This window comes from Trachymyrmex cornetzi, unplaced genomic scaffold (genome assembly GCF_001594075.2).
Source record: "Trachymyrmex cornetzi isolate Tcor2-1 unplaced genomic scaffold, Tcor1.1 scaffold345, whole genome shotgun sequence".
Taxonomy (NCBI): Eukaryota; Metazoa; Arthropoda; class Insecta; order Hymenoptera; family Formicidae; genus Trachymyrmex; species Trachymyrmex cornetzi.
Window position 1 is genome coordinate 739,588 of NW_017298164.1, and position 18,673 is coordinate 758,260.

At 36.6% G+C, this 18,673-nt stretch overlaps 1 protein-coding gene across 1 annotated transcript in view; it reads right to left on the minus strand.

Moving 5' to 3' along the window:
* Positions 1–18,673, minus strand: part of Fas1 (fasciclin 1 Fas1 domain-containing) — an 87,879-nt gene that overhangs the window by 34,164 nt on the left and 35,042 nt on the right. Inside the window, exon 6 of the mRNA XM_018510553.1 lies at positions 7,485–7,493. Within this exon, the coding sequence (XP_018366055.1) occupies positions 7,485–7,493 (9 nt within the window). The remainder of the gene's footprint in view (positions 1–7,484; positions 7,494–18,673) is intronic.

The window sequence follows — 18,673 nt, forward strand, 5'->3', positions numbered from 1 at the left end:
ATTTTATAAATAAAGATATATCCTATTCTGTAAAGAAAATTAATTTATGAAACTATAAACATTTAAAATGTAATAATATTATTAATAATACAGTCACTATTATTTTAATTACGCAATTTGCAAAAGAACACCGTAAGAATTTTCTTCTCGGATTCATAGAATTGGTTTTTAGCTGATTTGGTATAGAAATAAGCCACAAACATATGAATTATGAGTTTGTACTTCTTTAATTAGCTAAACAAATCATGATTTTGTTAGTATTAATAGTTAGTTTCTGAGAAATAAGGGGGTGTCACTTTAGGAGACCTATGGCAGTATCGACTTTCCTCTATTATTATAGCACTAAGATTTGCTTTGACCGAAAATATATTTATTTCTATTAATTGATTTATTAACATCTGTGATGCATTCAAGTCTATGACGTGATATTTAAGGCAGCAAATAAAAAGCTGTTAGATAATGAAGAAATAGTTGGACGTCCGATAAAACGAGGATTTAGCGATTTATATGGCGTTTTAATATCGGAAGTGAGTAATGCGTCACGCCTTGTCGGCTTTCCGTAGGATAAAAATAGCCTTTTAAAGCTCGTGGATGCGTTTATGTCAGCGCTTGCGTTTTCCAGATTATTAACGCGTCATTAGTGTCGGTGTACATTGTTCCGAGCGACACGGGAAACATGCATTTACGATAAAAACGACCGCGAGCTCTAGATTGGCCATGTGATTGATCGTGAATAAAGTTATTAATGACACGACCGATTGTCAAACGTTTATGTCACCAAAACGCGTTATTCTGTTTAACAAGTATTCAGATTTAATTGCATTCGTACAAATTTCAATTTTGGGCAAAATCACCGCGAGGATCTCAAACGCTTTCTCTCTCGCTCTCGTCGAATCAGAATAATGACAAAAATAAAATATCCAGTCATCTGACTGATAAGGTTAAATTAATTAATGTACAGGGTGTTGCAGATACATACTAGGCAGTACGATGGGTTGCGCGGCAAACTTTGCATGACCACCCGTCGTACTGCCTAGTATGTATCTGCAACACCCTGTACAAGCTGCGTGACTTTTTTGCATTTTATATGGGGAACGCGGTCGCGTATTGAAACACGAATAATCGCGTGAACTATTGTCTGCGATATTTAAAAAGTTCCGGCAGATATCATCGCGATTTCGTTTCCGTCACGGAGAGGCAGAGAGAAAACGGCCCCGGAACTCCTCGCGAACTTTCTTCGGCCGGACGCCTTTCTTTCGAGATAAAGCCACTGTCGACACGCGGCTGCAAGAAGGCAGGGCGCTTGCATTCCCTTTCTCGATGAGGTACGATTCTCTCGAGGCAGGACGTTGAAATTTACGGCGCTTGTTTGGCGCGAGCGAGCGAGCGAGCGAGTCCTCGTCTTCGTCTTCCGTAGCGAATGAAAGCGCGCGAAAGAAAGACGGAAAGAAAGGGGTGAGCGAGCTTTTCGCGGACTTTTTTCGTCGCGGCATATTTCATTTCCCCGAGACTTCCCGTTTCTTCTCCGCGCGGCGCGTCGGAACTCGGGCTTCCTTTCCTTAGGATTGTAAATAGCGAACGACCGCGCTGAGTAATGAATCCAGAAGGATTCTTGTTTCGGGTGGCAGACAATCACTCAACTCCGAAACAAGGGAAACTTTAGAAATCTTGAAACACGCGAATGCGGGAGTGTCCGCGGTCGCCGAGCGAGAATCTTGGATGCTGCGAATCCGCTCGGCGGAGCGTTCGAGAGTAAAGCTCCATCTAAATCAACAATTTTATCTTTGTAATGCTCGTATCGCACTAGCGATTACGTCATTGTTGCCAGATTGGGGGATTTTTCTAAACTTCGAGGTTTTTTTCACCAAGGAATTTTTTGACGGTACAATAAGTTTTTTTTTTGGGAAACTTTTTGGGAAGAAAATACAAAGAAATATCCAAATTATGGATAAAATATTGAGAAAATCGCAATATATAACTTTCGAACAGATCTGGATTGCGTCTGCATTTCTTGACCAATTAAAAAGTAACTGTTGAATAGCGGCTTCTATCTGATTGGTCAAGAGACGCAGACTTAATCTCCAATCGCTAGTGTGACACGGCCATAAAGTTCATTCTTTTTTTTCTTTTTACGACTATTCAATAAAAGATTGAGACTATCGATGAGAATTATTGACATGCAAGTGTCGTGTACGCATATCTGTGTATGTACGCGTGTGTGTCTGTATATGTATTTTATGCATCCAGACTATGTCCTCGTTAACGCATATAACGCATACACATAACAGTCTATCAGGCATGCGTTTCTACGACGAGACTAACAATAAATTGGACATTGTCTCTGTGAGGCTCGCAGCGTGCGAGTGCAATCAAGTGCGGGGAGCGATTTTCTCCCTTTGGATCTTTGGTCGAGGATCGGTTAAGGGCTGGCTCAGTACATTTCGGGGTGATCAACCGGGAGAGTATTACCGCGATCGATAGTATAATGCAACGTCCATAATGTCCGCTTTTATCAGTAAGTTGTATGCATCGGATAGAAAAATTTTTCTCTACGAGAGATAAACTATTTATAGTTTAATTATAATCTCGAACGCGTTATCCGATGTTCGTACTTTGCGTTGTAACAAAAATGTTAGAGTATTAAAAATAGAACGGCCATCATAATTTATATGGAATGTTGTATAAAATAACGTGTTTTTTTTTATTACAAATTAATGAATATACGATCGATATCTGCATAATGAAAATTTTATTGACATTTGCTTACTGTTTTTCGACAGCAAATATGTCACACTGAAAAAAAATTTATGAAATCTTAATATTTTTGTCAATAATATTAAGTAAATGTTTATTTATGGTAAGTAAATACTTATTCAATGATAGTTAAATCAAATTAATGCTTCTTGTATCAAATTTGTGTACATTTTTAGTAAATATTTACTTATAAATATTTAAACAAACATTTATTAAAATTTAATATTCTTCAGTGTAATAATTAAGTCATGAGATTGAAATTCTATCAAAATAATTACAATATTATTCACAGATTAAAATTTAAACGTTATTTTTTAACCTTTAATTAATTCATAGAACCTTGTTAATAACGATTCGAAATAGTTATTACTTTTTAAAAATAGTTATTACTTTTTTGCTTTTTGCATTTGTGATTCTCGGAGAGCAATTTTTTCAACATTTTTTTGTCTAATAAACAATAACGCACATAAATGTGTTTTGTTTCAATTAGAAATCGTTGAGAAACGCCCATCAAAATCGCGTTGCGTCATCGTTCTCGTATTCATTACTTTCGCATTTTGCTCACGTTCTAAAACTGGTACACGAGTGACCCGCGGCGCGAACATTAACCCAAGTTATTAGTCCACCAAGCTGCACGTAAAAAGGTCACGATTGAACATTGTTCGCGCGTAATTTCAGCTTGCCGCATTGCGAAGTCGGTCAAATTCGAATCTTGGCTCATCGACAAAATTGAAGTCTCATTTTCGGACAAAAATCATTCAGAAAAATCCGCTAATAATGAAACGTCTATAATCTATTATATAAATTGAAATTGTATTTTTAATGAAATTTTGGAGTTGATTATGACAAAGTGATAAAAGTGTCTTGCCTTTATATTAACTTACAATTTTATTCGCTCAGATTTACGCGCCGAAGGAAATGAATTCTGAAAAATTCTGGGAAAATTTATAAAAAACGTACATATATCGAAAGATTTGATAATTTGAAATTGTGGAGGGAAAGCTTATTTAATGATTTGAAAAAATTATTTTTCTCAATTATTTCATCCCCTTGAGATATTTTATTTCAGAATTTCGATTTCAATCGAATCTTTATTTCTGGAGATTCCAAGATCGATTACAAATTAAAAAAAAAAAAATTAATAACTAAATATTCATATACAAATGTCTATCAAAATCTCAACATTTCTGCTAAAAAAAACTTTGCTTCTCCAGCAGTAAATTTTCCTGAAGAGGCTTCTGACAAGAGCCTCATTAGAATGCACAGAAGCCGAGGGTTCAACGACCCGATTTCCTGAATCGTTAATCGACCGACGGCTGTTTCGCGCTATAAAAAAGAGGGAGAAGGAAGAGGCCCGCTTTGATTTGCATCGTAAATAGCGGCAGGTAAACAGTCCCGTGGAAAAGGGCCTCAAAAATTGCGCTGGGTGGCGTACAGCGTCGTGCAAAAAAAAGGAGGGTAAAAATACACGGATTTTTTTTTTATACCGGGCGCGTCAAGCGTGAGGTAGGACGGAGGTGTGTATGTGGGTCGAGGGTGGGCGGCGGAAGGGTGGAAAGGGTGCTGAAAAAGAGAGGCAATAGGACGCATAAAAACACCGACTACAAAATGCAAAGTCAGCGGCCGCTCTACGTTCGCGAGTGTGCGCATGAAGCGCGGGCGCGCGCATTGTGCGTTTCTTCTCTTCCCTTTCTTCCAAGTTCGCGTGCTAAAGCTTTATATTACCAAAGTAGCGCACTCCTTTTATCTGTGCCCAAATGCCGACAATCTTCCTATTGGCTATTTCGACCGCCATTTTGATTTAGTCATCTATAGTCCAATAAGTGCTTAATATTATTGATACAGGGTAGGGTAACTCCAATATATACGCCACATCTATCAAAAACTTAATTTATTAAGTTCCATAAATAATAAAGGTTCCAATAATTAAAAAATTAAAACAATACAATATAAGGCTAAGAACCAATTCAGGATAACATATGAGTCATATGTATCACAATATTATTATAAGCAATATAAAAACGTACAGACGTTTCGACTCCTATCGGGTCCTTCTCAATGTTAAAAAATAAATTTAAATATTACCGGTAACTACGCAAGATGTTCAATAACTTTTCTAAGTGCATGTGTACTCGCATGTTGGAAATAATTATGGCATATAACGGCTTAGATTCCATCGGCTTCCCATCCGAACTGTAGTTCTTTTATTCCAGAAGTCACATAATCATATGACGTCTATAATGCCGTATGCTTCCTCTCAAATTTACAATCGATTGGCCCAGTAAAATTTAAAGTAATAACATTGCATAACTCCTTCATATTCTAATTTCAACTGCTGATCATTCGAAGTCAAAAATAATTAAAAAAATATAAATTGAGTACAAAAAGTAATAATTTCGATAGTGTTAAGACCCATTTGATATCTCTGTGTTGTATTATGTGACTTCTGGAATAGGAGAACTACAGTTCGGTTGGAAGCCGATGGAATCTAGGCTGTTAATGCCATAATTATTATTTCCAACATGCGAGGACACATGCACTTTTTTGATATAATATATTGAACATCTTGCGTATCGATAACATTTAAATTGATTTTTTAACATTGAAAAGGACCCGATAGGGGTCGAAACGTCTGTACGTTTTTATATTGCTTACAATAATATTGTTACTCATATGTTATCCTGAGTTGGTTCTTAGCCGTATTGTTTTAATTAATTTATTAAGTATTAATTACTATGTTTAAAGTAAACGAACTATATCAGTAAAAACTTTATACTGTACTATTATGAAAAAAATATTAGAAATCTGAAATATTTATATTTCGTATTAAAAAATGAACTTTTTTAAACCCTTGCATTTTTGCCGTATATTCCATAGGGGTGGGATATATAGCTACTCATAGGGGGAGGGGTGTGTACGGCTCATGAAAAATTTACAAATAATGCATATAAATAAAACGTAAAATAACACAATAACTTATAAAATGCGTTTATAAAGTTTTGTTAAGGAATAAGAATGATAAATATGTATATGAAGTAATAAATAATAATTAGAATCTTCCCACATGTATTACAAGTGTTATGACATGAGGTACATATTTCATGTAATGCGTTTATTACATTTAGTGCATTGAATTCAATCTGCACACTTTGTATGCTTTGGGCATAAATCCCTCCCGCTAAAAATTCCGTATATCCCAAACAGGTGGGATATACAAGCCAACAAACTAAACAAAGAGTACAAGAGCAAAGTACTTGTATTTTGTTATACAACATGCTTTACTATTCCTCTACACTCATGTATCACGAAATAACCACTAAGTCTTTTTGCACGTCCTGCGGTAATCATTTTATGTAAATTATAATTTATGATGGCGCTACTTAACACAGTGACAAATCGACTCAACTCACAATAATTTCATTAATATTAACAGTAAGAAACTGAAATCATAACACAACAGTAATATAACATAAAGGCATGTAACAGAGTAGTTGCGGGAAAATTACCCCCACTGCTTCTACTTTTTCTGACAGAAGTCTGCGGCGTAAATCCCAGCGCGGCGTATTTGCCGGAATTACCCTATAATTAGTAGGTCGAAAATGGAGGACCTATGCGGTACTTTGGTATATAGAACTTTAGCGCGTGCATCAGCGTGCACGGCACTTGCACGCGCCCGCCTCCCTCGTTCTTCGCCTCGTGCTGCTCTACTTGCGCGTACGGTGCACGACGGACGCGGAAAAGGCGCGCATTAAGCTCTCACGGTGGTTTGCAGTTTGCAGTAGCTTGGCGACGTCGTGTAATGCGCGCCAGTGTCTGCGTTTATGGACGACGTTGCACGCGAAACGCGGATCGATGGAACGTGAAGGTATATATTGTCTCTTTTTTCCGCGAGATACGCGCGCGGCAAAAAGTTCAGCGTCATCTTCCCTCTTCCGAGGGATGAGTATGGCTTTTCGTACGACGCGAGCCAAAATAGGGAGCATCCGAAGCTCCGGGAGCAACGTTCTCCACTTCTTTGTGAGTAAATACTTCCTTCGTTACATCGAGCCGGAAAAACGTTTCGCGCGAATAAGATCAGACATCGGCACGCAATGAAGATAACGACAATGAGCGAGAAGATATGGCGGCGCACGAGAAGAGGCATATGAAAAAATGAAACTATCAAAGAGACGTGAAATGCTCATGGAGACAGACAGAGAGAAAGAGAGAGAGAGAGAGAAAGAGAGAGAAATATCAAAAGAGACAGACAACGAAAAGGGTGATGGAAGGAAAGCAGAGAATAGAAATAGAATGTATTGCGAAAAATGAAGAGATCGAAAATGATGAATTGTGTGTGAGAGTGTGGATGATGTATGTAATGTGTATATGTATGTATCACCACAAAGTAACGAATATAAAAAAAATTTGAAATTCGTCTCTTTTTATTTTACCTTTACCCGCATTCATCCACATTTCAATTAACATACAGAATGTTTTTAAAAAAAAATATGTAAAATGCATTCTCTTCGTATGGATTTGAAAAAGAGTCAGAGAGCTCTTTGATGCGCAGATACACGAAGATTTATTATGATCATGAATCCGCGAGCCAATACGGAAACTTTCGAGAGACATTCTGTACAATTATGGTGACACATTGATGTGACGGCGATCCGAATGAATGTTTCAGAGCGGTAGAAAGAGAGATAAAGGCGGTAATAGAGAGTCTAGAGAAAAAGGCGGTGGCGAATTACCTTGAAGGACTGCACAGAGAAACCGGAAACCAGGGTCGGTCCATAACATAAGAAGCGAACAGAAAACAGAAAAAGGTAAACTTGTAATTAGGTCGTTCGCTGTAAGAGACACTGTAAGCATGTCATTTCCTGCCGAGAGGGTGGGCTGGTTGTGAAAGAGCTGGAGCGCGGGGGCGAGGGTGAATAGAGTCTTATCGTGTCTTTCTGGTTGATCGATGGATCCAACGTGTGCTACCGGGTGCTGGAAGAACTCATGTTACAGGATGACACGAATGTCGCATAATGCATTAAATCTACTCGAAAAAATACGTGATCCACGCTCTAGCGATCCAACATTCAATCGCATTACGAGCGACCAATGTTAATGTTTTTCATGAAATTATGTAACCTTTCATAATCATCCTGTAAATTAGAAGGAAATGTAAGTCGTTCTATATACAAAAGTATCAGGCTTTATAATCGAGAGAAATTTTCGCGGCGAAGCGCGTTGATTTAATTCCTGATGGAACGCTCAAAATAAAATTCAGCAGGAAAATTTCGAGATGGATGAAATTCAAATTTGTCAAATTGGTTAATTACTTGAATTGCGATGTAACGTGATTATTACTGATAATCAAAGATTCGTTGCTTTGAACAGATGAATTCTATTGTTAGCACTGCGGCGAGTGATGCGCCGATGTTAACTTATTATTAAACGGACTAGTAGCCAATTAACTCGCAACGCGTTTCCCACGTATGTGATGCGCAAATATTTACCACACAATTTCTCTCAGTTACACAGCCGCAAGTACCGGCGTAATTTCGGATAAACGCGCGCGACTAGGTCGTCAGACATTGTCGTTACCGTATTACTCGGTAATGATTACGTCATACGATTCAGCCGAAACACGAACACGATAAACTCGTCACTAATTAGCGATTGTCGGGGGTTAATTACGCCGATACGATACACCGTCGCATATTTCCACAGCTTGCGCGAGAGATTCCTGCAATTCAGTTGCTGGCTCGACAAAAACGCAAAAAAAATAACTGCACAATACAGGAATTTTAAGTCCCGTAATTGTATCGATTAAATTGATTTCGGCATCGTAAAAAAAAAACGGATGCAATCGCGTAATCTGTGGAGTGCGAAATATGAGTATAAGGAGAGCAGTATCGATGGTAGTATACTGTAAGGTGCGATCTCTGCAGATGTTTGAGTACCAATCGCAAGACGTATCTTCAGATGTTTTACGACTCTCATAAAATCATATCGCAAGTTGCGCAGTCTGCTGCAGTGATAATAAAATACAGACGAGGTTTATATATTGAATATGAGTAGGCAAATGACGGTCTTGTTTCACTGCCGAAGGAATAAGTATCGTGTACGCGATTGCCTGAACTTCAAGTAATTCCGAAAGATTCCTACTTCTATAAAATCGGTATTCATAGTCGATTCGTATTTACGCGAAAAGAAAAAGATTTTGTTGAAGTATCCAAAAATTTAACTAATACAGATCTGAAAATAAATTTTATTAGACTATCAAGATAATTATGTACGATATTTAAACTGATTACTAGAATGTCAATATTTTTCACAGTATCGTTCATCATGTTTGAGTTTCCTACATAATTATTTTAACAAAATTAGTTCAACAAAATTATTTTATACATCTGTATTTACTTAAATTTTTAGATACTGTAACAAAATTGTTCTTTTAGTGTAAAATTGTTTTAAATACAATCTTGAAATATCAAAAATCAATAACAGAAGCTTAAAATATTACTTAAGACGCTCTTGAAATAAAAATTGACCATAAATACCGTCCTAAATTTTATTTAACTTAAGTAAGTAGATGATATGTTCAGAACACCTAAAAAAATTTTATTTTCTAATTATATTTCTCAATAATCTATATAAAGTTAAATTGATATTGTTTGTATCCTTATTAATTAGAGGAATATAAAAATAAATTTTAAGATTTCCGAGCAATATTTCTTATTTTTCTTTTACAGAAAAAGATTTTTGAAATAATTACATGTAGGATACTAAATCTATTAAGAGGTTAAAAGCTTTTTCCTAATTAAATATTATGATTAATGCAGTCGGTGGATACGAAACGTTTAAAACGATTTGCGTTCAGGAACAGGTCGACCCTGGCTGACGTCGACGGCGCGGAATTACACGTCGATTTCTAATTTCTGCCGAAGACAGAATTCGCACCGGCCGTCATATCGGCACGCGAAATTCCGCTCGAGTGAGCGGCTGTCTATTTTGGTCGCGACGAACCGATAATTAATTACGACACGAGGACCCGGAAAACGCGAAAATGTCAACTCGGTCGGCCGGCTGCGCCGCGATTGTCATAGCCGCGCGTAGACACGTTCTCGGGCTGCGCGCATCTCGCGTGTCAGATGCACCTGTACGCTGCATATAATATGCACACACAGGATATGTCCTGGTTTAACTTTTCAAGGGAATTACGCGTGAAACGCGCCACGGCGACGTGGTGTTATCCCATTTGAAATGCGAGAAGGTTCTCGGAGATGCGTTGCTACTCAGTAATTCCTCTGCACAGTGTTTAAATCCACTGGAGGCTGGTAATGCAGGAGTGAGTAAAGGTTTCCAGAATTTAAGTGTTAAAACATTCAAGATGTACATGTATGTCGGATCTTTTATTGTTCTTCGATAAAAAAATTAAGCCGATCCTTTGATAAGATTTTGATCACTTGTAATTCGTAATTTTTGGTAGAATATTTTTTGTCGAATAAAAATTTTCACGTGAAAATCCAAAATAGCTTGCCCCGGGTTCACTACGTACTACAAAATTAATTTTACTATTTCTATCAACGTAGTTTAATTTTAATCTCGATTCAACTAATTCTTTTTTTTCCAGTTATAGGAATTAGAAAAAGATGAAAAATACGTTAAACTGAGATAAACTAATCTACATTGGTAGAAACGAGCATAAGTAAAATAACACAGGTGTTCTACGAATAAATTAGTGTAACTCTTTTATTGTGTGCTGATGAAGACTCAAACTAGAGCCGAAACATTCAGATTTGTTAAAATATATTCTAAAGAAAATACGCATCAATTTCTGCATTGACTTTTAGTGCTTTAGTTTTTAATATTAAAATTTTTGACGCTTCCTGCAGGCATTTTCGCGCGTTTCATTTTCATTTTCATTCGGTTCGTTATTTTTTATGCTAATGAGCAGTCAATTAGCGGACAATTCACGAATGTCGATTTTCACTTCTCATATCGATCGCCTACCATCGTTTGGCTTTAATTTCCTCTCTTGTTGTGAAATGACACGGGACATAGGCACGTGCGCGATACATTTGACCGATGTAATTCGATTTCGAGCGTGGTTGGGTTAAACAATAATACGTTAAAGGATCGCTTGTTGTATCAAACGCCCGACGATTTTTACGTTATTTTTTTTGTTTCTCATCGGAGACGGTTACGTCGAAAAGTATGTAGAATCGATGGCTCTTGTTGACCGCGTCAAAATACCATTCTAAAATTTCGAACAAATATTTTGCCATTTTTTTTCCAAAAGGGGGCGAAAAAAAACGTAAAACATTCTCCACTGCACGTGAAATCAATATTTTCTTCGTTTTCGCGATGTAACATGATTTTTGTTCACTTTGTGTCAACAGATTTTTTGTTACATGTACGTGTAGTAACGGGTTATCTAAAAAGTTTGCGTAACACGATAAAACCTTTACCGCGTCGATTATTCAATTTTTTTTTGCACTACGTCGTCGGCATTAGTCGGAACGGAATCACAAATTCAGGACGCAATCTCGAATGTATGTGTGAGAGGAACAGTGGCGCCGGCAAACAAACGCTTAAAAAAATACGCGGTACTTAATGCGACGGCACGTGCATTTTAATCCGCGATATGACCGAATCAAGTAATAACCGCGCGACGAGAATCGTTTATGCTCACACCTGACTGTCATCAAACCCGATCAATTTTCCATTACTTTCCCTCTCGTCGATAACGTTTTGCGGTCCCATTTCGACGATCGTCGCTTCATTCGCGAAAATCTCTCGTGCCGTGCGCTGAGATGTATTGCCTGGATTTTTTATTACTCTCACGCTCACACACGGGATGCATTTTATGGGCGCATTAATTCCTTTTTATCGCCATTGACGAAATATGCGATCCATTACGTGCTTGCTCATTGATGCCTGCATTTATTAGTCTTAATTCCACGGCACCATATTTTACTCGCGGAAAAAGAATAAATGTTCGCAATTTTATTACAGATATAATTATCTTCCTTTCTCGCGGAGATTAGAAAAAGTCATTTCGCGAGACTTGCAAAAACCGCGCATAAAGAAACTTTGAATAATTTCGCGTGCGTTTTACAATCTCGAAAAGTGGATGCAGCAAATAAAACTAGTTCCCGTTTTATCGTATCATTATTTTAATATCTCATGTTCAATGTGTTATATCGTTTATTTGCCACCTTTATTACCGCGCGCGAAGCACAAACAATCGCAATTTTCTTTTGTAGAAAATTATATATACACGCCTCTCGCGCGGAGATTAGGGAAATAATCCCGCGATTCAAAAGAGCCGGTTCCGCCGTGCGGAATAATTTCACGTTATCACGCGTGCGTTACTCGATCTCAGATGGAGGATACGAAATTGCGACGGAGGATTATCGGGCGAGTACACGTCTGTTCAGCGAATTTTCCGCGCGATCGTGCTGAGACTGCGAGTCCCGGTGAATTTATACGCGGTGAGTGACCCGAAGCGGCTGCGCGAGATCCCGAGGTACGTTCGTGTCTTCCTGTCGATTCTTTATTATTCGCAGGACCAGAGAAATTGCGACTTTCTTGGCGAATTTCGCGGCCGGGAAATCCGACAGCTGCGCGACCCACTTTCGCAGCAATGACAATTTGACGAGCTGGCGGGGCGTCACCGGAATGAAACACTTAACGGAATGCAATTTATGCAATGCCCGGTATAACGAATCGATAACGCCATTGGCTAGAGTATCACGACATAGACTTGGCGATTGTCGCAACGGAAGATTTCCGCGAATGCGAAATGCAGGCCGGGATTATGTTCGCACGAATATTGATTATTTCGACGGTTGTCGAAGAACGAAGGATCCGGAAATTAATGGATTTGAGAACGTGACCATTTGCGAGTTTCCTCGTGATATCTTGGATTCTTTTAGATATGCAAAAATCATCAGTTGTGTCTGTCAAGAATGCATTTTCCTCCTTTGGATTTCCAATTCGAGTGTTAAGTACTTGTCGTAATAAGATTCTTCTCACGCGCTGACTTATGTCATTATGTTTTTTTAAATCAGTAAGGTAAATGTTCCAGTAGCCGGATATATTTAAGCGTAGGTTGTCATAAATAACACAATTTATAATATTTTAGAAGGTTTTTAATATAAATATTTGTATCCATTTGAAAACTCAAGACTCCCTTAAGCAAGGAAAAATTATTTGAATCCACTTGTAACAATTATTAATTAAAATATTTAAATAACAGAATGCGTCAATGTACTAGTGGCCGGACAGCCGATTGGACACTGAGACGTAATTGTCTAATGTGCCTAATGATTACAAAAAATTCTAATTGAGTTCCAAATTGTATTATTTATTCAAAATTTTCACATAAAAAAAGTGTAATCATATATTCATTCAAAATTTTGGGTTTTCAAAAAATATTTATTTACAAAAAAACTATGAATGTTTAACGAGTATCCATATTCATTCAAACAAAATATAAACTGAAAAAAGCTCCAATAAGCAATCGTTACCCTTAACTATAACCGGCATTTTGATGACTTTAAGTAAAAAAAAAAATGAATTTTATTTATTTTTGTCATTGTAATATTCAAATTTTATGAAGAAAAAACTTAGAAATTTTGAAAACTATTTTAGAAAGTAATACATTTTTAATTTATAAATATCTATTTGATAGAACGCCATACATATTCCGATATAATTCCGGTTACGTCACAGTAATGTCATAAACATGTTATAAGATATCTTGGGCGCGTCGTTCATTATGGTCTGTGGACATTAAATTCCGAGATGTATTATTTATTTCCAATAAAAATATCTTTGTTTAACCTATAGGTAAACCGTAGCTATTGTTTTTATAGATTTTTGTTTTCTCTTGCAGACTTACAAGCTATAATGTGCAGATAGTATAGAGTAAAAGTGAATACAAAACGAAAATATTCGTAATTCAAAAAATATTCATTCAAATGGAATAAAAAAGTATTTATTCGTTTCTTGACGAATAAAAAAGAAGTATTTAAATGAGTATTTTCAGTCATTTTTTCATTCATTTATTCAAATATTAGATGTATTCACTGGACACACTATAATTGTCCCAGTGTCTGACCATAATTAGAAAATTAGTATGCAGACGGGAAATATTAATATAAATTGATGTTTAATGACAAAAGACAACTAATTCAAATTGATCTTTAAGATAAAAAGCATTTGAGACTAATATTAATTTAAATAAATAAAGTTGTGTAACTGTCTGGTCCCAATGACTGAACATGTAAGGCTTTAAAGATCAATTTGAATCAGTTGTCGTTTGCCATTAAACATCTATTTATATTAATATTTCTCGTCAGCGTACTAATTTTCTAATTATGGTCGAACACTAGGACAATTACGTCTCAGTGTCCAACTAGCTATCCGGTCACTGGTATATTGATGTTTTCAATTACTTATTAAAAAATTTAAATATTTTAATTAATAATTGTTACAAGTGGATTCAAATAATTTTTCCTTGCTTAAGGGAGTCTTGAGTTTTCAAATGAATATAAATATTTATATTATAAACCTTCTAATCCCCTGATTAATATTTAAGTTAATATTAGTCTCACACACATAAATACGCTTTTCAAAACGTAATATTATAATTTAATTGTAATCTTTAAATGCAATTAAATTATAATATAATACAGTAATAAAAAAAGTATTTGAGATTAATAATAATAAATTTTGTGTAACTGTCCGGACATAGGTATGTGCCGGTCACTGGAACGTTTACCTTATATCTGCTTTAAGAGAATAATTTTTCACGGCACAGTTTACGAGGGAGGTATGTAAGTTTCTCTTTACCCAATAAAAAGTTTTTTTTTCGGTATGCACGGATCTACCTCATTCTTAATTCTCACTTCCTTTCTCCACCCTCGACAATGTTAAAGCCACGTTGCTTTTGCTCAATGGTTACACTCGCTTGCTGCAAACTAAACTGATCCCATGCGCCAACTGTGTGCGCAACCAAGGGAGCATAATAATTCAATGAGCAAGTACAGGTACCTGAGTCTCGTCGTGAACGAGCAAGTAGGCCGTTTTGAAGTGGCTCGTTGTACCGGAAGGCCATAATGAAACCGCCCGCACATACTCCATCGCAACGATGAAATCTTTAACCGCCAAATTAACGCTGCGAGGGAGGCGCAATGCGAACGTGCGCTACGACGTGTCACAAAAGAGATAGCTATATGACTTCCTCGTTAGAAAGCGAATTAAAGCAAAAAACAATTAAGGGGATCTGTAAATCAATGATTATATTATTTCCTAAATAAATATAATATCGTTCGAATGTTTGCACCGCAAAACAATATATCGTAGTAATGACCAATAAACGAGCACAGTAAGGCGTTTGAATTATAAATTATTTCATATGTTGAAAATATAATATAAACGTTTTGACTCACAGAGTTTTCATCAGTATAATAATAACAGTAAAAATTAAACCTTCCGTTCTGGCGTATAAAAATGTAATTGACTATATAAGAAATGATTATATTATTTTCTAATATTGTTTAATAGTGGTTTTTTATTTTCCTGGTTTTTTGCATAATTAAATACTCTCTCTTTCTCTCTTTCTTTCTCTCTCTCTCTCGCTGCTTTTCTATCATGTCACTTACTGTTTTCGTTTCTCTTTTGCTTGTTTATTCTATCACTTCTGTTTATTTTATTTTATTTGACTTTATTCACCTTCGTGTAATTGTTTTTCTAAATTTCTGCACTATTTGTGTAGTGTGTGTTTATTAGTTTTCTTATTTTGCGTTTTCACGCTTGATTGTTTTTGTTCACCCATTCTGTGTGTTCTTAGGGTGCTTGCCCTAGAATAATACCTTTTTTATCTCCCTCCCTCCCTCCCCCCTCCCTCTCTCTCTCTCTAATAAAATTCCTAGCTATTATTAACATTATCTCTGAAATTTTTAGATTTTAAAACACATTGATTTTCTCAAGCCTTAATAATGTATTATTTGCCAACTTTGAAGCGTAAAAATTTTGTAAGATTTTGGAAGTCAGAAATTCGTAATACGAGCTTCTAAATATTTATAAAATTTCTCAAAGTCTGAATCTTTCATTCGTTGACTGACAGATCTCTATAAATTCGACATAGTCCCAAGGAGATCGTATACAGACGGATTCTCTCTCGCATTCCGGTCTGAAATATTCGGATATCCTGGATATACGAAGATGCGACTTCGGCACGTTGGTTGTCGACCTATGGTACATCGAGCACGGCACTTTTGCGAACGAAACCGATTTGGGCGTCTCGTTTCATTTCAATTTTTCGACGGAAGAATTTTACTTCCGCACATGAAGGGGATTGGGTAACGCTGCTGGAAGATTACGGTCGCGATGAAGAGGTGCAAAGGCGATCGGCTCGAGGAAGGAGGCGGCCGTAAACGATCGCAGGCGGTCGCAGGTCGAAGCGGCTCGGATGCCATGAGACTAGAATTATTCTGCATAAGTTCCGATTAGTGTCTCGTCCCGAGGAATTACAGTTACTAAGCTTCTTCACCCCCTGTGGAATTTCGCCGACTGCCTCTCGCTACTCTCGCGAACGCCACGCTACCGAGCTTTCCGCGGCATCGTTCCCATTCTCTTAAAGGAGAATTCCGTTCCGCGCGAATCCTTAAAGGCTCTCTTCTTCCAACCGGTGCTGGTAATCTCAAAGTGTTTAGCGAGCTTTTCGCCTGCGTTTACGACGTGATTCCCTTTGTTTAGCTGCGCAAGGAAATGAAATTATTCGTAACATCGAAGTTCTGTGTGATCTTAGAGTCTTGGAGAACGTTTTCGTCGCGCTGAAAGCTCGCAGAGGCGTCTCGCATCGACGAAGTCATTTTCTTATGCAATTATCGCGAGAGTATTTAAATCCAACAGCGTTGACAGTAAATAACAAATGCATACAATAAAAATTTGTCTAATAAAGTTTAATATAGTTAAATATGACGATTAATAAAAATGATAGTTAAACAAGAGAAATCCTATATTTGGTCAAAGTGTATTTTAGTACTTAAATATTTTTATGTGAATTTATATATATATCTGATTTTGCAAATTGCGCTCTGAAATCTTTTTTTTTTTTATTAAATTGAAAAGCAATAATTTTTTATGTTACTAAGCATCTTTATAAGAATGTTAGTAATCTAGATAGTAACGAGAATCATAAATTTGCGAATAATTTATTCAAGACCGGAAACGATTTCGGCGCGCGATTTGCAGAATTAAATACTATGTATATATAATTCACAAAAATATTTAAGCACTAAAATCCACTTTGAACGAAAACAGAATTCTTTTTCTTGTTAGATTTATAGTTTTATCGGTCTTATAACTTATAACTTCTACTTATAATAATACCACAGAATTTTTGTCTTTAAAGAAGAGACATTTCGCAGGATCGAAGAATCCAAAAGTTTCCATAATCATTCCACGTGCCGATCGCATTTTTCCACGTATTCCGTAAGTATGCTGGAAAGAAAGACAAAGAGAGAGAGAGATGCTTAGCGTGCGTTCGAATGGTTAAAGTTGTATCTTCGCCTAGCGAAAGCTTTCGGTCTCGTTCTCGAGGGAGAGCCACGGCGACCGCAGACACGTCCGACAACGTAAAACTTTCCGACACCTCGCAGCACGTTTTTCCCTCCTCTGCCGAGGATGGTCTCTCTTTTTCGAAAAACGCGGGGGAGAGCTTAAAGATTTAACATCGGAGAAAAAGTTGTCGGCCGAAGCGACCGTGCAGCACGCGCTCATAAACGACCAACTTCGCCGGGCACCGCTTTCCGCGACGCTTCTTTCCATGAGACTTCCGCTGATTTTCCTTTTTCCGCGCCGAAGAAGAGAACTTCGCGAAGCAACATTGGGCGCGATTCGTCGCGACGGCTCTCTTACTTACGCGTCACCGCGGAGGAACGATCACGTCGGGAACGTTTGTATTATTGCGATAGTTAAACGTTCGGCGGAAACGACACCGTGAGGAAGTATCCTCGACTGCTTCCTCGCATTCAAAGAAACGTTGAACTAAGATTAGAAATATCCGATAGAAAAATTCGCGCTTCTTTTCGATGAACATTGGCTGCATTCAGCAGAAAAAGCAGCTTTGTAACTGTTGTAAGATTCTTCAATATTACATAGAAAAAAATAGATTGGGCGATTCAGCAAAGCTATAGCTTGCTACGCGAGTTCAACATTTATAACTAAAAAGATTTAATGGTTTAACAAAAGAAATTATGTCTGTAAACAATTATCAATATTCGGCTAATTCTTTGCTACAATGATAATTGCTAATGTAATAAGTTTTGTTTATTATAGTAGTAAGAGTATGCATCATTTTAAAATAGTTAGCACCCCAATCAGTTTAACCATATAATATTTAAAAAACATATTTTTAAAATATTTATTTAATATTTTACATTAAATAAATATTTAAAAAAGTATTTTTTAAATATTGTATATATGATTGAGATATTTTGTTAAAAATTTTGATCTATATATTGGATTTTGATTTTCGTAGAAAGTTATCTTTGCTTGTATTAACAGATTTGCTGTTCAATTACAACAAATGTGTTTATCTATAATCGTTAATTTTATTCAACTGTACAATTTTGCTAATTTAACACAAGAAAATAGCAATTACGGTTGTAAATTTGCTGAATCAGTAAATTTTTAATTATTAACAAATCTTTTTTTCTATGTAGCTCTTGCTTAGTTTCTTGCTGGATCTCTAAATGTGTAATTATATTAAGAAATCTCTTAAAACAAAGTTGCAAAGCTGCTTTTCTGCCGAACGTAATCATTCAAATTGCTACGATAACTAAATGTTTCGCTTTTGTTTTCGCTGTTTTATCATTTAATATTATATTTCTTGGAGTCGAGTATTTTTTGTTAATCTCGTACCAATTAA